This window comes from Rhamphochromis sp. 'chilingali', assembly GCF_963969265.1.
Source record: "Rhamphochromis sp. 'chilingali' genome assembly, chromosome: 1".
NCBI classification, from domain to species: Eukaryota; Metazoa; Chordata; class Actinopteri; order Cichliformes; family Cichlidae; genus Rhamphochromis; species Rhamphochromis sp. 'chilingali'.
In genome coordinates this window covers 44543408-44564628 of record NC_137929.1, presented here as the reverse complement: position 1 = coordinate 44564628, position 21221 = coordinate 44543408, and the positions used below count along the sequence as shown (strand labels likewise).

The window sequence follows — 21221 nt, the reverse complement described above, 5'->3', positions numbered from 1 at the left end:
AAATAATAAAGATGACTAATTATGCATAATACATAGAGTACTATATTTATTGTGTGTTCACTTCATGAATTTGGTGACTGCTGCTGTAGAAAAAGCTCCAAAAGACCACGGATTTTGGCAGGACCCAGAAAGCAATGTTACACAACAGATCATAAGTAAGTGTGTTTATTTTTCAACAAAAGGAAAGAGGCATGTAGAGCCAGGATCAGGGCAGTCATAACATATTTAACAAGCAAATAGGGATTGTTTGTAAAGAAGGAGGGGGAAAAAATTAGTCAGAACAGGAATGGCAGGGAGAACATAAATTGCGAGACGAAATCCGGGGAGTTGGTCAGTGGTCACCGATCGATGATCAGTGGTCACTGATTAAAAGTCTTTGATCTGTGGTTGTTGATCAATGGTCATGACAATTTGAATATTAACAAGAAACTGACCTCACAGGCCATTGTTCACCAGTGGTGCTAGTTTCAGTCATTGTGCAAAGGTACTGTTTATAAAGTTGGGGAAACCTGCAGTCAGGTGAGACTGAAAAAATCACATGTATGATTTTTCCAAGCCCGGTTCGAGCTCCGGCTTGGACAGTCTCGGTCGTTGTGTCCTTGGGCAAGACTCTTCACCCGTTGCCTACTGGTGGTGGTCAGAGGGCCCGGTGGCGCCAGTGTCTGGCAGCCTCGCCTCTATCAGTGTGCCCCAGGGTGGCTGTGGCTAGAATGTAGCTTGCCATCACCAGTGTGTGAATGTGTGCATGGATGACTGGATATGTAAAGTGCTTTGGGGTCCTTAGGGACAAGTAAAGCGCTATACAAATACAGGCCATTTACCATTTACCATTATTTCTCAACTGAGAGGAGGTGACCTTCTGAAATCCCATGATTTCCTTAAACACAGTGTAACCCAGTACATATCACCTTCTCCTCTCACAGTGATAATGTTTGGCATGCATTTTGCAGACAAAAATTGACACCCAGGCTACAAAATGGATCAAGAGAAACTCTGCAAATCAAATCCCAGCAGAAAAATGAAAGGTGTCGAGTTATAATGCTTCAGAAGAAGCTGGAGTAGGAGGTCTCTGAGCTGAAGAAGACGGACAAGGAGCTAAAGCAGCAACATGGAATTTCTACTCAGCTACTCCCTGCTTTTCAAACTTAACAATTATACAGACTCACCAAACTTCAAAATGTGTCCAGTTAAACACTCTGAAAATCTGAAAACAGCAGCGCTAGAAGGCATCTATAAGTTGGAATTTTGACTTAATAACTTTAAATTATGGGTAGTTATGGGGTAAGGGGGATAGGGGTTAGGCTTTTATAGCTATGATAAAACAAACAATGCATATATCTTAGGGTGATGTCACAATGGAGAACACTGCCCCCTTTAGTTAACTACACGTTTATTGGAGTTTAACCAGGTTCTATTTCAGTTTACAGCCCTGTTTTCCCCTCTCCTACTGAAGGTTGTTTGTGAAATACATGTCTGGGTTGGTGGAAGGACAAAGTTAGGGTGAACACGTATTATATTCAGCAGACTCGTCTGTCTCGACGAGTTTATCGGTTGGCTATCAATGTAGCGGTTGAAGAGTCCGTGAAAAGACTACAAGGAATCCCAGAATGCACCTCACGTGCGTCCGCTGAAATGGAGACAAAGTGTCCTCGTGCGGAACTTTAGACGAGTTCTTAAAATCTTCTATCTCTCGTTACAGAATTATCGAATTGACTTTTTTTCATGGAGATAAAATAGCATTAAGACATAATATAAAACACAAAGTTATAATTTTCAAAACCTGTATGTCTGTTAATCTCACGGTTGAAGCCAGCTTTACCGGGTGGGTAACACGGAATGTTGACAGTGTGACGCCAGACTCGGGCAGTAGAAGCCGCTCTCTGTGTTCAGAATTTGTCTTATATTTCAGCTCCATCTAAACATTTGGATTTCAGCCAACCTAAATGAGTTTCAGGGGTGACAGCGATGATGACGACAGCTGCAGTAAACGAAGAGTCGCGTATGTTTACGGTCCGGAGTACATCCAGACCTGCGACACTTTATCCAAAGTGCCAAACCGGGTGAGTTGAACTGAATGAGAGGCGTTACAGAGCTAGTTAGGTAGCAGCCTTTTCCTAATCTGGAAAACGATATCCTTGTCTTTACCTCTGTTACCAGGCGAGTATGGTCCACTCACTGATAGAAGCCTATGGACTGCTTCAACACATGAGGTGAGCTGCTGGTGTTTGCACCGAGAGAGAACACAGTTGGTATTGTTTTTGTCAGTGAGCAGGAGAGGATGTACAAAAGACACACTGTGCAAGATGAAGGTGGGTGGATCAATCCAAATATCAATAGTATCGCTACCAAAGCTAGTATTTGTATCGGATCTATATAAACATTTGCATTGTTGCACAGGAGTAGTGGGAGAGGATCAGCGATTTATAACTAATGATTAAAGCAGCAGAGTGCTGTATAAACACACTGAGAGTGAAAACAGGTGAGTAAAGAAGAAACATTTAGTCTGTCAGGAGAAGCCCCAATCACCCTTGGCCTATTGCAGCATAACTAAAGCAGGATTCAGGGAATTATTAAGATGTTGGTCAAAACTGGGAACACTGTCCAAAATGATGCCAAAATTCCTGACTTGCTCACTGTGAGAAAGGGATGATAACAAAAACCTCCTGAGACAAAAGTTTTACTATTGCTCGGCTGGTAGGTGGCAGAGATGGTGACAGTCTGCTAGCAACAAAAGAAATCACTAGGAGGTTTCTGGTGCAGCATCTTCTTTCACCCAGCGAGAGCCAACAACCTCCGTAGTAACCACTGGTTGTGTCACATCTACTATGGTGGACAGCCCTAAAAACAATGTACGTGTGAAGTACAAATAAAACTTGTGTTCTTTCATTTATAGTCATTTACAAATGATGTTACCGGTTTAGCTCAGTGCATTAAGTGGGCGAACACATGCCGTACAGCTAAGAGTGGCTAGTCCGAGTTCGAGTCCAACCCGTGGCCCTGCCTGTTTTACCCCTTCTCTGTCTGCTCCTGCTTTCCTGTCCACTGTGTCTATCAAATAAAGCTGAAAAATCCCCTAAATTCCACTTTTTCAGGTAAACACTTATATTTAATATAATTATATAAAGTTTCTCTTTTTACCTTGATAACTGTTATTTTTAACTCAATTTCTTATGTCTGTTTGTCACTGCAGTGTCTCTGCTGTTAAATCACTCTTTCTCTCTACTCTCTCCAGCATTGTCAAACCCCACGTGGCCACTATAGAGGAAATGGCCAAATTCCACACTGATTCCTACCTGGAGCATCTCCACAAGATCAGCCAGGACGGAGACAACGATGACCCCCAGTCGGCTGACTACGGCCTGGGTGAGCAAAACACATTGCTACCTTTTTATTATTTAATCTTTAATGTGTTAAACGCACACACTTTCAGTGCAGTATGGTGTCATTGGGTTTCTGGTTTAAAGCACAGCTGCCTTTTTCCTGTATGACTAAAGTGATGAAGGGGTTAATTGATCATTACCTGCAATATTAAAGCAGCTGTAGTACAAAAATGGAAATAAAGGGGTTAAAATGATTTCACCAGTAGATGGCGATGTAACACTGCACTTAATAACACTGACAGCGATCATAAATGTTCTCCTCAAATAACATTTTTTTTCTTTTGTTTGAGACACAAGTGCTTAAAAAAAATCTAAGGGTATGTTTGTTGATCTTGTCCCACTCCTAGGATCCCACTGTTGTTTGTTGTTCTTGGATGGGTTGTATGTTAGTCCATCCTTTTCCGAAGTTTACATTTCTAACTTTAGACTAAGCTTCAAGTTCACTCTGCTTGTTTTTGTTCCATGACATTCCCTTATCCTTTATCTTTCTCTCACCCTCTCTTTTTTAACTCAGTAAAGTTCTCATTCAAGGACTTGAGTTACCCTTCAGACTTCAGTGCGGTTTAAGGCGCAAATATCAGGCAAAGTTTTGTGCTTTTGTGTGTCGTCGTAAAATCCACTGCATGCATGCATGTACCGCGAAGCATTATATTAGGTGCCTGTTGAAGTAACTCGGTGTTTATTAGTGGCGTTTCAGTGTCACCTCTTACTGGCATGCATCACTAGGGTCACATGTGCTGCAGACCTAACCACATCCAGTTAAGACACCGCAAAGTGACCAATCAGTTCCTTGGAAAATAGTGTTACGATTCCTGGAAAAGCTGGTCATATGAGACTGATAAGCCCTCGATTAACTTATCGAGTTGATAACCATCTGCATGTGACTTTTGACAGGAGCAGACACTTCCCCCAACCAGCTGTACGGTGAGGGGAGGAAGATGGGGGGGAAAAAGACACACTGTGGAAGAGAGCCACTGGTAGATAATAACTAATGATTAAATACAGAGTGGTGTATAAACACATAGTGAGTAAAGAAGAAACACAGTGCATTGTGGGAATACCCCAGCAGCCTTGGCCTATTGCAGGGTAACTAAGAGAGGATTCACCTGATCCAGCTCTAACTATAACCTTTATCAAAAAGGAAAGCTTTAAGTTTATCCTAGCTGTCAGATCCCTGACAAATTAACATGCGTACTGCGAATTGGTTTTGCCTTTTTTTTTTTAAAAAGTATTTATTTTTTAAATCCCTCATCTTCCTCTCGCCTGCTGTATTTTGTCCCTCCAGGCTATGACTGTCCAGTGGTCGAGGGCATATTTGACTATGCAGCAGGAGTGGGGGGTGCTACGCTGACGGCAGCTCAGACTCTGTTGGACCAAAAGTGTGACGTGGCCATCAACTGGGCAGGAGGGTGGCACCACGCCAAGAAGTAGGCTAACACACTTTAGTGTGCTGTGACCTTCCTGTGTGCTGCATTACATGTGCATATAGTGTCTCCCAGCAGGCTGTCCTCCTGACCCATGCCCTCCTTCTGCACCTAAACCAGCTTTAGACGAGCACTTGTTCAGTCAGTACTTGTCAGTTTAAGAACAGAGACAGTGTTTGGTGGATAATGTGACTTTATTTATCCACTCAGAACAAAATCTTTTGGCTATGTCCTTTTAATCGTATCTGTAGACAGTAATAGCCCATTAATGTGTGCCGATGTGATGTAATCGCACTGTTGTCTCCCCCCGTGACAGTCACATAAATGCCCGTGAAGGCAGACTTGCAGTTGGATTATTTGTCACTCATGAGGGTGAGAACGGCGAGCATAAATAGAGCCCCAAGCAGCCAGTTTCCCCTCTCCACTCAAAGATCTACTGTAGGAATCACTGTTTAGATAAACTATATCTGCATAAACCTTTAGAGACATTACACACTGGTCACCGAACAGTCGTTGTTGTGCTTATGTCAGTCACTCTGGCTTAACTGATCCAGCTGTGATCCGGTGTTTCAGGGAACTCAGAATTTGTTAAACCATCAATTTCCATCAGTTACATCAAATAGCCTGAAGAGGGTGCTCTTGACAAAGCAGTACATTTCAAACGTGGCGCTTCATCTTCATCTCTCTTATCGTCCAGGGATGAGGCTTCAGGCTTCTGTTACGTGAACGATGCCGTGCTGGGAATCCTCAGACTGAGAGAGAAATACGAAAGAGTCCTTTATGTGGACGTTGACCTGCATCATGGAGACGGTGCACACCAAACCGTGACTTTTGCACAATTTAAAATAAGCGTCTTTTACATTTTGTCATCCTCACAGCAGTTTTTTTGGTTCCAGGCTTTAAAAGCTCTTTCCTCCCCTTTGGTCTCTGCAGGTGTTGAAGATGCCTTCAGCTTCACATCCAAAGTTATGACCGTTTCACTGCACAAGTTCTCGCCCGGGTTCTTCCCAGGTCAGGCAATACAGTGAGCTTAACCACGGCATGCTTTAATATGCCAATTTGAATCATGAGACCGTGTTGGATAAGTTTGTGCTTGCTTAGGTACGGGTGACCTGTGTGACACCGGGCTGGGTAAAGGCCGCTGGTACGCTGTGAACGTCCCGCTGGAGGACGGCATCAAGGACGACAGATACTACCAGGTTTTTACCAGGTACACACACAGAGAAACTGTAGCGCTGTCCTCCTATATAACTCCAACAGATCAGAGGTCAGTGTCATCCATTGATGAGTGCTATGGAGCATGTGCAAGTTCAGCATTTTATCAGGGACACTTTAGCAGGGAAATCCTTCCATTGTGAGGCTTAAACTGGGGATTTTCTAGTTGAAGGAGTTTCTCTGTGCTGAGCACTCAATGCAAATGTGTCGCCTCTAAAAGGAAATAAAGGGCTAAAACCCCTTGTTTGTTCTCTCTATCTCAGCATCTGTATATCGCAGATTCTGTGATCTTGAACAGGAGGAGCTGAGTTTGTTTCCTCTCAGCTGCTTATAAATCCTTAAAATCTGTATTTGAGCAAAAGAGCAAAAAAAGTGTAGGCGGTGTTTTTTTTCTGGGTTTTTTTTGGCAAGCACCAAGCAGCAATCATCTCAGCTCTGTGTGTGACTGCTGGGATCATTCCAGGAGGTTTTTTTTGTTTTGTTTTTTTAATGGAGTGGCACAAGAGTAAGACAGAGGGGTCTCAGTGGAAATCAGACATAAACAGAGTGTAGAAAATTAGCATAGAAAACACTGGATGTGATTTTCAGGCCCATGTGCCCTCACACACGTAATGCTACAGTTACGAAACAGGAATTTAGGCTTTCTTTAGTACAACTCATAAAAACACTTAATTAGTCTAATAACACTAAAGTTACACCATCAAAATAAACTTACAAATAGTCATTATAAACAATTGAATACACAAGGTTATTGGGTTATAATTATTCATTCTATAATGTTTATGTCAGTTTAATGGTGAGAGATCATTTTATTTGACTATGTGCTGCTTTGTTGGGTTAGCTTTAGTAATGCAGCATCACTGTTATTGTGCAAAAGTCTTGAGTCACCCCTCATTTCTTCATAGTTTACTTCTAAGGAGCATTTCTTGTCAGGCTTTCTGAAAGTCTTTCAATGTTTTTCTTTTATCGGCTGCTTTTTCAGTTATTTTCAGTCTAGTCCATTTTCAGAAGATTGTTTTTTGTTGGTTAAGTCAGTTTAACACTGTACTACGCATCATTCAGGCATAAAAAATGGTAAATGGCCTGTATTTGTATAGCGCTTTACTTAGTCCCTTAGTCCCACAGCCACCCTGGAGTGCACTGACAGAGGCGAGGCTGCCGGACACTGGCGCCACCGGGCCCTCTGACCACCACCAGTAGGCAACGGGTGAAGTGTCTTGCCCAAGGACACAACGACCAAGACTGTGCGAGCCGGGGCTCAAACCGGCAACCTTCCGATTACAGGACGAACTAACAACTCTTGAGCCACGATAAAGCACATCATTTGTTCCTTCGCCTATGAAAAATGTCAAATATAACAAAGTGATTCCCAGAGAGCTATTAGATTAAAGAATCTTACCATATTTGTGCATTGTGTGCAGTTTCCTCAAAAACAAACTGAGGAAACCTAAAAAAGCATGTAGTACATACAATAGATGAACAGTAACAGTGCAAGTCATGTCCTTAACAAAACAAGACCTGACAAAACCTGGAGAACTGTTCCTGAAAACTGCTTTTTATCCTTGTTGTAATTTCATGGTTGCGGATCAGCCGGCATCTGTGAGCTGATGGTGATGGAAATTAAAATTGCTCTATTACACAGCGTCGACTTCTAATGGGTGAAACTAAAGGGAGACTGTGCAAACTCCACAAAAAAGACAGCGTAGTGCTCCAGCTCTGTGAAATAATGAGTAAGCTGCATGTAGACTAATACTTCATTACTTTTATTGGTATAATCACAGGCTACTGCTTTAGCACCTCTAATTGGTGGAAGCAACTGAACAAATTGGGTGTAAGTGTTTTGTTTTAGTGTTCTACACTTACTATAAAGTTATTATTGTTCAGAACGGAATGTACAGGTAAGTCACGTTAGCCATCACTGCTTGAGTGCCAGGAAGGTTTTTGTTGGCTCAAAAGGCCCCTATGGTAGTGACTATGCACATAAGCTCAATTAGTCACAGAAGTCTATACATTTTCCTGAATTGTTTTCTTTTTTGGATGCTTGATAACCAAATGATATGCATCCTCTGCGAGTAACAGAATTCTTTCTTCTTTTTACAGCGTCCTGCAGGAGGTGCGGGCACAGTTCAACCCGGAGGCGATAGTGATGCAGCTGGGTGCCGACACAATGGCGGGTGACCCTATGTGCTCCTTCAACATGACCCCTGTTGGGGTGGGCAAGTGTCTGCAGTATGTCCTGCAGTGGCAGCTACCTACACTCCTGCTGGGCGGAGGTACGCTTCACGTATGTGTTTATTATTCTGACTGATGTTGATGTGTGTGTGTTGGTATATCTCCACGTATGGCTGTATGCGCATGTTTCTCGGAGTGCTGAGGTAGTCCAGATGTAACGGTGTAGTGCGCCTTCTGTTTGTGCGTGTTTGCGTTGAATTTCTGAGTCTGTTACTTAAGCACATTTACACACACTGCCCTGTCCCAGACTCCTCAGCCCTTGGCCAGATGATAGCTACTAATTATACAACACAATGAATCCATTTTACTCAACTACAATCCCACCTCTCTTCCTTTCTCTCCCCTCCCGCTCTGCCCTACATACTTTCTCCTCAGTCCATTCCCTCCATCTTTAAACTTTCTCTGTGTCTTCTGTATGTGGGAGGCTTTATAGTTTTTCTTCCAGAGGATTTTGTCATGTTAGCTTCCTTTTTTTGGTCTGAAGAGCCACACAAAGCTGTATAAATGTGAAAGTACAAATGAGCTCTTATTGCACACACATTCAACTGACCACAAGAATGAGCTGGTTCAGGTCAACAAAAGAATAGACTGTGTACAAAAGCTGCTCATACCCACATGGACAAACATAACTGCTAATCAATGCTAAATAAAAGAATAAATAAGTACTCAGATTTCATGCACTTTGACAGATAAAAAAATTAGAAATCGAAATACTTCAAAACAGCAGCACAAACAGTGCAACTTTAACAAGAAAAAAAACACCCTCCATACATTTGTTCTGTGGCACACTGTAAACATGTTTATGTCAGCTTTTATATGTAAAGTTAACATATAGTATAATATTAGTAGTATTATAGTTTTATATGTATACCGGTAGTTAACATAGGCGTCTTCAGAGATGGTTAGTCGGCCTCAAGTGGCCATTAGAGAAACTGCAGTTTGGACACATAATTAGAAACAGGGTATTTGATAGGTTAGTTTAGTTTTTTAATCTAAAATTTTCTCCCAGACATGTTTATCCTCTGTGATTTGACATGGGAATCTATGGTTATTTACACCTCAAGTGGCCATGGGAGGAACTGCACTTTTTGGCACTTGTGAGAGTTGGCTTAATTTTTCACTGCTTTGAAGTTGAAGGTTACTGGCATTTTCTCACACTTCATGACTTGGTAACAGGGGCAGATGTAGAGAAATTTTCTTAGGCTGGCATGGAAATCAAATGGCAGGACAAAATCAAAGCCTTTTTTTAAATACATGTGCATGTGTTACGTATGGTAAAAATGATTCAAATGCAAGTATACATGCATTTCATATAAAAATAGTCTGCAGCTTAATTAATTTCTGTAGCCCACATAATGAACCTTTTCAGTTACATAATACATGTGATTTTTTTATGTACTGTATAGCCTGTATAATAAATAAATACATATAAAAGCATTTAGTGGCCTGTCATTAAAATTTAAAAGCTGGTATATACTTTGAAGTCCAAACTTTCAACACAAGCTGAAATAGAGACTCAGCGTGGCTGCAGCTTGTTGCTATGTCAGCTTAATCACATGCCCGTCATCACACAGAGTGTTAATAACACTCACCTTCATTCCACCTTCAAAGTGTTAATGCTATCTTATCTTAATAAACAACACAGTCATATGCAAAACTAGTTTGGCACTAGGGGTGGCAAGAGATCATTTTAGGGTGGCACATGCCACCCCTCTAGATGTGCTCCTGCTTAGTAACCTGATGACAGTGTACGACCTCTTATTGGGGGCATTTTCACATTCTATATTCAGTTTTTACCCCTTAGCCGTTAAATGCTGATCGGGTATCTTCAGCGTAGACACCCAAGTTTGTGATTAAAATAACTAGATAGGTGGCTGAGAACAAAGCGACGCATGATTTTCAAATTCATCCCATACGTGGAACCACTAAAAATCTCAGATAAGTTAGAATCCCAATTACCTTTGCTTCAAGGTCGAGGTCAGAGGTTAGGTTTTCTGAAAATCTTGTGAATATCTCGTGATAACTCAAGAGGGAAATCAGCTAGGATTTTCAAATTATAACCACAGGTACATCTACTAGGAGGCTGAGCTGTAACACTGATGGACGCCGGTACTTTTAATATAGTAGGTACTGTATGTGACACATTGTGGTTAATTGAATCAGTAGGTTTAATAGCTGTTCTTAATTGTGTCAAATATTTTACTGTTAGGTAATGCCTGAGACACCATGTTATATTTTCCCGTCTGTTTGTTGCTGGGTTAGTGGAGATCTTTTCTGACTCCTGCCAAGGAAACATGTTGCTTCACAGATGATTTATGTTTTGAATTATGTAAGACATGGTTCTGTTTGGATATCATTGTCATTGGTCGTAGTCATGTGACCTATCACAGGTGATTTAAGATGGCGTCGCCCTGTGTTTCGTTGTGTGACGAGGAGCAGGTGTGCTCAAAATGTCATATGTCATGAAATTGGAGTTCTGCAGCATGCAAACTTATTTTTCTTTTTTCTTTTAAAAGCTTACTGTGGCCTCAGGAAAAAACACATTTTTGGCCACAACCAAACTCGTTCACAAATACAAATAAGTTCGGGGATGAACTGATTAGATTTCAGATGCTAAATGGTAAAGCTCACAGCGACTTTACATGATACATCACTCAAAAAACAATAACTCTTGTGATATCTACATACAGCCCCCAAACATCAATATAGCAAAGGAAACTAACAGTTGCTCAAAATGGATTTCCCCACTCGTTTAACTTAATAGAGTATATATATTTTATATTATTTTATTTATTTTTTTTACAGATAAACAGATGTTGTGCTGTATCCTGTGTAAAGTAATGAAGTGATTTTATTTTATATGGAAAATGTCCAGTCTGGACAGACAAATTATTAACAATACAAAGGATTTAAGTTTTATTCCAGTGAAAGAACAGCCAACACAGTAGGGTCAGTAAAGTCTTTGTATATTTTCTCTACAGGAATCATGTTCTTCAACTTCGTTTGACCCCATATGTTTTTTTCCTCTGGTCATCCCATCCTGCAGTGTGGGTCTCTTTCCCACCAGTCAGGCCCGCCCTGTAGTTTGAGATTCAAACTGCTTTAAGAAAGTGTTTGAAGGTTTAAGTGGAGGATTAAACAACAGTTTAGCAGCACACACATGCTGAGGCACAACCATCATTTCCCTGGGCAAACTGTGTTGTCACAAATGTGACGGGCAGTAGTTTAAAGCTGGTGCATTCAGTTTGGAGGGGAAGCTTCTGGATTGCTCTACACACTGAAACATGACAAGATGATCCTTGATTAAGCAAGAAAAACATAAAATTCAGTTTGATGGAAGAGAAATGTGTAGACTGGAAGTTTTATTTCTGACAAAACTGATTGGTTTAGATTTAATTAATGAGCAATAAGTTGTAGATTCCTGCTAAACAGGTAAAGTTGTATCAAGTCAAACACTTGCTGGCTCTGCTTTATTTTAACTTCAGATTCAGCTTCATTGTCACATCACAAATTTACAAAGAGTAGGGTGAAAAACCTTGTGTTGCAGAGCTCCATATTAGCAGATAAAAATGTAAAAAAGCGCACAATACAAGCATATTTTAGATATGTGCAAAACACAGAAGAAAAAGAGCAAATGACCCTATAATGAACCCTGGGGAGCTCCAGTGTGACAGTCAGCCTGGCCAGATGTGATGTTAGGCCTTCTCTTTCTGTTTACGATTTTTCACCTGTCTATGCAGTCTTCACCAGTTTTTCACAGACAAAAACAAATGTGGAAAAACAGTAGGGGTGCAAGATAAACTAGCATTCCTGCAGATGCAGTTATATCATGCTACGATTTAAGGATCAGTCCAGCTGTCAGGAATATCGTCCTGCTCCTGTTTTCTCTCATTTAAAAGACAAAGATGGAGCAGTGTAGCCATGCATACACACGTACATCAGCTTCAAAGCATGCAGATGTCCGGGCATGAATTGGGCATGACACATCTGTGTTACAGGTGTCTGTCACACGTGCCGTGAAATTTTTTTTTTTTTTATAATTCAAGTATTTATTAGATTTCGCATTTTATAGCAGCAAATACAGAGATGCAACAACCAAAAGCAAGAAGCAAACAAACAAAAACAAACAAAATAAATAAATAAATAAAAAATAAATAAAAAACCACAACGAAACAAAACAAGTGAGGTTTTAACATATGTTGTATTAAGCTCAAATGTCCAAGTCAGGTAGACATGTAGGTGCAAAAATTGTCCCACTGTTCCAGCGCAGCTTCCGTCACATGATGTATTTTTCCCAGCATCTTTTCGTATACAACATTCCCAATCATTCTGTCTTTCCGCATTTTAAGCGTTGGAATATGAGAGTCCTTCCAGTGTTCCAAAATGACACGGGCACATGTTACCAAGGCAGTACTTAACACTCTAAACTGGTGTTTACTTAATTGCAGCACCTCTCCTTTGTCTCCTAGTAAACATAATTTAGGTGATCTGGGTAGGTTACAAAGTGTCCACCCCTGCAAATAATTCAGTACAGTGTTCCAAACTGGAAAAACCAGCAGGCATTCCCAGAGGGCATGTATCAGAGTACCTTTGGCTTGTTGGCATTTCCAACACAAGTCATCTCTACCAATCCCCATTCTATACAGCCTTGAAGGAGTATAATAGTATCTGTTAAGAATTTTGTATTGAATAAATTTCCCCCTGGCTTCCCTAATGTATAATCCATTGTTCGACAATATAGAATCCCATGTACCTTCATCCATTGTACCCCCTAGATCCCTTTCCCATGCTTTTTTCAGGCTCTTATTTATATTGTTTTTAATCCATGGGCAAATATTATACCATTTCGCAGCTGTGCACAGAGATGGGGGTAGTAGCATAAAATTCTCTATCGGATTACTTTCACATGTTATTGTAACTCCTCCTTTTAAACAGTTTCTTATTTGCAAATACTTCCAGAAATGACTGTTACCCTCTAAACAAAACTTATTTTTAATATCCTCATACGACATGAAAACACCCCCTTCAAATAGGTCACTAACAGTTCTGATACCTCTTCTCAGCTATTGTGTCCAGTAAACAGTCTGCTTACCAATTTTAATTTTAGGATTATACCACAAGGGGGCATACTTCTGTACATATGGCACAAGTTTATATTCCTTATGCACCTCCAACCATACCATTTTCGAAAATTTCAAAATAGGGCTTTGCGTCTTACCGTGATTATTCACTTTTTGTGATAAAATATCATTTGGTGTGAATGGAGATGCAAGCTCTTGTTCTATTAACATCCAGTCTATATTGTTTTTCCCTGCCCAATGTTTGCCTAATCTAGCCATTTCAAAAGAGATACTATAATACTCTATATTTACCACCCTTCCAAAGAAAATCTTTTATCGTATTATTGTAGCTTTGCAACATCCGTCGCGGGATACACATAGGCAGCATTCCTGTATAATAGTTGATGAGCGGTGGCACAACCATTTTAACTGTGTTCACTTTTCCCCACAATGTCAAATTTAGTTTACTCCATTTACCCAAGTTTTTATTGATCTTGTTTAATAATTTTCCCATACTGTTAGCCATAATATCCTCAATACTGGGGTTCAATTCAATTCCAAGATATTTCATTCCCTTGTCCACCCACTTAAAGTTAAAGCCCGATATTAAGTTATGACTGCAAGCCTGGGAAACTGGCATCGCCTCTGATTTATGCCAGTTAATTTTGTACCCTGAAAACATTGAGTATGTATTAATCACCTCTAATAGTTTTGTGATAGAATTAGTTGGGTCTTGGTTTAATTTCAGCACATCATCTGCATACAGGAATAATTTGTGTTCTCTGCCTCCCCCAAATACACCTTTAATCTCTGCATTTTCTCTGATTTGAATAGCTAATGGCTCTAAAAATATTATAAATAGCAATGGGCTTAAATTGCATCCTTGACGTGTTGATCTGGAAATACTAAAAAAAAGGAGAAAGTACCCCATTTGTAAATACAGCTGCTTCTGGACCAGAGTACATGGTTCTAATCCATCTGCAAAAGTTGTCACCTATTCCAAACTTTTCCAGGGCTGTGAACAGAAAGTTCCACTCCACCCTATCAAAAGTTTTCTGTGCATCTAAAGATATAGCCAATACAGGATTTGTGTTATTTCTATTCAGCCACACGTGCCGTGAAACTTAAGTGATGTTGTTCAGTTGATGCCTTGATGTACCTCCTGACTACTTTGTCTTTGTAAAAGGAGCAATTTTTGCTCCTCTAACTGTAAACCAACTTTACTCTGATTGGCTACTCATCAAAAACGCAAGGTTTGAGCAGCTGTAAATGTTTAAAAGTTTCAAATTCATATTTAATAGTCTTCAGGGCTCCAAACGTGCCTTCATGTGGGTTCCAGGTACTCCATAAAGATGATATCATTTGTGTTTCTTCTCATATGTGTCTGCGTTCCTTCTCTCTACTCAGGAGGTTATAACCTGGCTAACACAGCTCGGTGTTGGACCTACCTGACAGCAGAAGTGCTGGGAAAGACTCTCTCCTCTGAAATACCTGACCATGAGGTACACGGACACACACACTCACACACATCCTCCCTTTCCCTGCCTGTTACAGCCACACATTTACATATTCCCACATGAGGACAAATGTGCCCCTTCATTGTACCATCACACGCACACACATGCATGGAAACGCAAACACACCCTCTTGTGTCCTCTGTCTGCTGAGTCACTCCATCTAATCAAAGATGGCTGCCCGATCTCAATAAAGGGGTTTGTGTACAGGTGAGCGGGACAGGTAGCAGTGCTGACAATTCCTCTCTGTCTGCTGCGATGAACACAGACTCCTCTCACTCTCATCTTTTATGCGTCGTCTGGGTGAACGTTATTAGAGGAGTTATAGAAGTCGGACTGGAAGGACTTAAACCGCAGCTTTACCTGTCCAGTTAGTTCAAAAGGGTGGACGTCAGCGAGGATTCTTAAAATAGCGAGAACACATATGCTGTTGATTTAATTTAGCGAGGAAGGAACTGTGTATTTTATTTGTTGACTTGTTTGTGAAACACGGGACATGTGACCAGTTGCTTTTCGGTAAATCAAACAGAGCCATCCTCTCTCCAAATAGAAATCGGCGCGCCCATCTGTCTGTCCCGCTCCTATGCTCTCACACGCACAAAGAGCCTCTTTCTCCAGCAGCTGATTTTTTGGACCTTGTCTTGGTCAGATGTAATGAATAGCTGTGAGCGCCTCAGTGTGTGCGTGCGTGCGTGTGCACGCGTGTGTGCGTCCTGGTCGAGAAGAAGGTACCTCTTGTTTCTCCTCGTCGGGCGTCCAATGGCCCCAAATGGCCTTTGACCTCATTAAGGAGCACTCACTGAAAACAAAGCAACTATCAGTGCGGCCAGCTGCCACAGTTGATAAAGATGAGGTGACACACACACACACACACACACACACACACACACACACGGTTTTCCACCTGAAACAGTTAAAATTTTATTGTGTTTATGTCTTGGTTTTTTCTGATTTATGAAGCAACCTATTTTCAAGGTAAACTGCAACCTCTGCTAAACTTCACATATATGTGTGTATGCATGTATGTATGTGAATGCATATGTGTGTGTGTTTGAAGCTCACTCTGTGTGCGATAAGAGGGGCATTTATCCACGATGACCAAGCAGAGCTGTTCCAGTTCCAGTGACACGGGGAACAAAAACTACCTTTGTGCCCGTTTGTGTGAGTGCGTCTTACTCCTCCTGCTCCGCTGTAGACAAAACCCCATGAATACACACATTCATTACTGTCAGATAATGCACTGGCCTGTTTTATAACGCTTCTCATGTGCTTCATTGTATGATATATGGACACCAGTGTGGAGGAAACTCAAACAGGCAAACTGGCAAAAGTGGCTCAAAGTCGAAGGAAAATGCAAAAACTACAAATTCAAACACTCTGTTTGTTTTATCTGCAGAAATCTCACTAAAACCAGTCCGAACATATTTGTTGCTTTTAAATATTTATTTGGAAAGGTTTATTTTCAGTGCCCGAGAGGATTCGCGGTGCTCTGTTCTTGAAGCACACAAGCTTCAAATGAAATAATTAAAAATAGCAGTCTAAAGAACACAAACATCAGTCAGAGTTGGCCAGTCACGTCAACAATAAGTGCTGTAATACTCGCTGATTACTAGACAAAATATTACACTACAGATAACGCACACAATGCCTCTGCTTGTGTCACACTCATTATATTTCAGTATCTAATGCAAACACGCCAGGATTCCAGCCACCGGGTGGAAAGTTGTTAACCTTCGCTGCTGACTCGTATTGTCTGCCAGTGCTGAGCTGATCCCGATTGACCCCCCCTCTCCCCCCCATTGTGCGATAGCGGCGGCTCCTATCTGCGTGTGAATCGAAGGAGCCGCGGTGTTGGGCGTGCTAAGTATAGCCGCACGGGTCAAAGGTTAGTTGGTGTCTCTCATTTGACAGGAACAGTTTGTCTTTATAACGAACTTTATTTTGAGGGTGGAAACAATTGTTCTTATGGTTACAGGAACTTTTTATTTGTCACATGTGATGTTCACATGGTTTTGCTTTGCCTGTTAGCCTAGATTTATTATCTTTAATTTAAGGCGGGGTGGAGTATCATCTTATCTAAACATGTGTTATGTCATGAAGAAGGGCAAAAACCACAGTAGGGTCTTTAATACTTCTCTGAATCCCCTTAAAGTAACTTCTGTCACTGGCACGTACACCACGTTTTTAAAACCATATGAACTTAAACATCTCAGACCTGAAGGCCACTCTCCATTTTTAGTTAATAATAAAATACCTTTTTTCAAGTGGTCACATCCACTCCAATGGAAGTGGTTTAATGGAAACTCTCATCTCTCGTCATCTCATCTCTCAAGTGTTTCAGTTAAATCTTTTTCAATTAAATTCAACAACAGTCACCACAAGACACTCCACAAATAGTGTTGGGGAACCTTAAAAACCTGGGTCAGCTATAAGAGTCCAAAAGGGTGTTCGACGATCCAACGATCACAAGTAATACATAGACATAAGTGTTGGTCTACACCTGTTAATATTTGAATTCGGGTATTTTCAGTCCCCTTGCCATAGCTGTATGAAATCAAGCACCTAGCCTTCACAGACTTATGTGAGAGAATGGGTCGTTCCCGAGAGCGTGGTACCGTTGCAACAAGTCAAATTTTCTGCCTCTTAGAAGTGGTTCCTTAACATCCTCTGGCATTAACATCTGCACTCAAACTCTGTGCTGGGAGCTTCATGGCATGGTTTTATTTGGCCGAGCAGCTGCTGTGGGGGTAGGTGGTCCAATATTGTGATCCATGTAGATTGCAGGGCAACAGCAGGTGAACCAGCATCCAGATCTGTACCCGGACCTATGATTAGATTTTAATGGACCTTTCTATTTCACTTTGCACAACTTTTCTTTTATTTATGGTTATTTCAATTGATGCATTTGTTTTTTGTCTTTTTAGCACTGACCAATAACTCATCCCGCATTGATCTGTCAATCAAATTATTTATTCAGAGTGCGGATGAAAACGGAGAAAGTCCAAAGAAGTAAATCAGGAAAAAAATAATTACAAAAATCAAACCTTATTTTACTTGTAATGAGTAAAAGAACATTTTATTAATATTTTATAATAATAAAATATAATACTGTTGAATTGTACTTTAGTACTTCAACTTCCAGTTGTTGACTGCATACAGACACTGATCCGACTGTTAGGCCTCTTCAAAATGCATTGCATTGAATTATAATGAATGTATAACTTCATGACATTTTGGATCTTTGTTTGATCTTTAAATTTTAATGGAGTACCTTTGTGTTAGAAGGTATCAGTTTAAGTCAAAGGACTAAGAACTATGCACATTCATTTTAGAGTAATCAATGAATAGTTCTGAGTAAAATAGTCTTTTTTGTGTGTGTGCTTAAAATGCTGCACATAAACCAATATTTATGGTTGTTTTTAACCCTTGGATATATTCACATATCATAGAGGAGTGTACTGCTCCAGTGCTGCTATTGATTTGAGACTAGTTTTGGTGACGGTGACAACAACATGAAGTTGCACAGATTTGGATCAGATCGTTCTCTAAAAACTCAGTGTGTACCATTCAAGGACAGAAACAGAGAAGAGACCCCCCACCCTGCCACCACCACCTTTATTTCTGTTCTTAGTAACTTCCAAACTGCTGAGTCAGTGGGCAAACACGTATGCCATGTCCTCGCAAGGTTGTTGATGTGAATCCAGCTCATATCCTTTGTCACACGCTGTACCTTCACGTCTCCGTTGCTCATCTCTTTTTCCTGTCTCTGCCATGCTCCCATTAAGCTCATAGTGTAACAACAACTGGGCTTGGCTGGATCAGCACCCAGTGTGGGAGGGTGCACTGCCTTACACTGCCTTACTGCGACTGTGGCTCAGGGGGTTGGGAAGCGTATCTGTAACCGGAAGGTCGCCGGTTCGATCCCCGGGCTCTCTGTCCTGGTCGTTGTGTCCTTGGGCCAGACACTTTACCCTACTTGCCTACTGGTGTTGGCCAGAGGGGCCGATGGCGCGATATGGCAGCCTCGCTTCTGTCAGTCTGCCCCAGGGCAGCTGTGGCTACAACTGTAGCTGCCTCCACCAGTGTGTGAATGTGAGAGTGAATGAATAGTGGCATTGTAAAGCGCTTTGGGTGCCTTGAAAAGCGCTATATAAATCCAATCCATTATTATTATTACATCGGTATTTTGAAGCAAAACCTTGACTTTTAACTCGTTCAATATTTCTGTGTAGAAAAATGTCATCATTGTGCTGAAGGAAGTTGAAAACTGGCCAAAGAATTATTGTATGTTTTTAGAAGGCTAAACCAGATCTGCAGTCCAAAAGCAAGGCCTTTTCTCTCTCCCTCTCTCTCTTTTGACCCTACTGGTCAAATAAGCATATTTATATTATTTAAAGGATATTTTATTTGTCTGGGCAGCAAGCTGCTAAACTGAGACCAACTGGAAAGGGTTTTTTTTTTCTTCAAGTTCATTTTGCTCCTTCTAAGCAACATGCTCCTTAAGAGCTACAGAAGTCTGGAAACAAGTTATCCCGTCATCTCTGTGCAGATAATGGTAACACATGGGTATTAAATTACTAGCAGAGAATACAAACGGATAAAAGTCAGCCAGATTTTTTTTTCCTTTGGATTGCCCAACAACCCGCTTCGATCAGATTCTTCTCTGGTGAGAGGAACAGAAGTAGATACAAACGTGTGTCCGTCTCAAAGCCGCACAGGAAGGGAGGACATCTCTGGTTCCAGATTGGCAGCGGGGAAGCGTCCCGCCTCTTTACTTCCTACTTCCCCTTTTTCCTGTCTGCAGCCACTTCCTGTCCTGCCCCTCGGTGCCGTCAGGGATGTGCTGGCTCCCAGATTCACAGGCTCAATCACAGGAAATATCACCAAGCAATAGCGTGTGTGGGCACAGGGATATGTATCTGTTTACAAAGACTGACTGAAGAAGCTCATTATTACAATATTATGATTGATTAAGTTCAAAATGCTGCAGCTGGAGATCCTGCGACACATTATTGGTGAGCAATGAACTGAAAGACTGTTTCCTTTCTGTCTACCCTTTATGGAGCCACGGCTCTGTTGTAGTTGAGTGATTGTCTTCATCTCATGTTCATACAGTAAATGACTCCATCCCAGAAGATGGCATCACCACTGATCCTGTCTGTGTAGGTTCTCAGTCATCCAGGTCATAGTAGTCTAAGGAGCTTGCATCAAAAGCAACTTGACTTGATGTCTCACATGTTAATAGCGGGTCAAGTACCCGGGACTCTCCACCTTTTGGTTTTTCATCTGAAGAAGGCTCTTGGATAAGAGGTGAAACATCTTTAAAAAAAACTTGAAGTCCCTTCACCTTTATTTCAAGCTGCTTGGACTACAATTGATCCTGAATACTTTATGTTCCTCTCAGGTGAGATGTTTTATAGGCCAGAAGACATCAGTTTTGAATTTTGGAGGCTTTCAGTTCTTTTGGGTTCATTATAGGAGATCGTAAAACCACATCACTGTACATTACAGCATTATTGTAAAAGCTTATCCTACCATGAATTCATCAGTCTGGTAAAAGCTTTGTGAATTCTCTTTTTTTCTTATCATAGGGTTTGTTTTTATTCTAGGCCCCTAATGGCATTTTAAAGTTTTGCAGTGAATCTTGGGTAATGGTCCATTCACACCAAACATGACGTGAACTTTAGCCGTGATTTCTAAGAATGCCACCCATAGTAAAAGCAGAAATATGGTTTTATTTTTAATCCTAGAATCTATCAAATCCATCCAATATTTTCATCAGCTTCTTATCAGCAAACCTTTTCTCTACACTAAGTGTACAGCAGGCCACCAAATGACAACAGCGGTGGTTGCAAAAAGACTTCTGGTCCTGTGGAAAGGAAAACTGCTTCTTTCACTTTCGCTTTGCTGATGAGCTTATCGGCTCAGCTGCTCACATTGTTTTCTAAATCATAGTCATATCTTTTTTTCTTTCAAATATTATCCTTAATATGTTAATTTACCAGTGAACATGCAGTTTTATAGTCAGATCAACTTTTCCTCATCCCATCCAGTTTTTGCAGCCAAGGTGGCAACAATAAAAATCCTAATCTTAAGGCTTCAGAAACCAATGGGTAAAGTCTACCTTTTGTACTGATGCAGCCACACAGAATATTTGCTCCAAACAGACAGTATGATCAATAAAAAGTACAGGAAATCTCTAGTAACTATGATTTCACTCACTTTTCTCCAAGCACTCTCCTTTTATTCCTGTCTCTATAAAAGTGAAGTTGAAGCACACACGTCCAGCTGTGCTCCAATGGCATTGATAAGCTCGCCTTTAATTTCCAATCATCTGTGGCATCTGGAGGATCTGAGCATTTTCACAACAAACTATGAAGGGAATTTGCATCAGTT

The 21221-nt window shown here is 41.0% G+C and overlaps 1 protein-coding gene across 1 annotated transcript in view; it reads left to right on the top strand.

Annotated features, from left to right (window-relative positions):
- The first annotated feature begins 1482 nt into the window (after positions 1–1482).
- The window catches only part of hdac8 (histone deacetylase 8), a 38448-nt gene continuing 18709 nt past the window's right edge, over positions 1483–21221 (top strand). The window contains exons 1-9 of the mRNA XM_080896780.1: positions 1483–2060; positions 2158–2210; positions 3233–3363; positions 4666–4807; positions 5502–5614; positions 5738–5815; positions 5906–6014; positions 8120–8292; positions 14719–14813. Coding sequence (XP_080752906.1) covers positions 1944–2060; positions 2158–2210; positions 3233–3363; positions 4666–4807; positions 5502–5614; positions 5738–5815; positions 5906–6014; positions 8120–8292; positions 14719–14813 — 1011 coding nt within the window. The 5' untranslated portion in view covers positions 1483–1943. The remainder of the gene's footprint in view (positions 2061–2157; positions 2211–3232; positions 3364–4665; positions 4808–5501; positions 5615–5737; positions 5816–5905; positions 6015–8119; positions 8293–14718; positions 14814–21221) is intronic.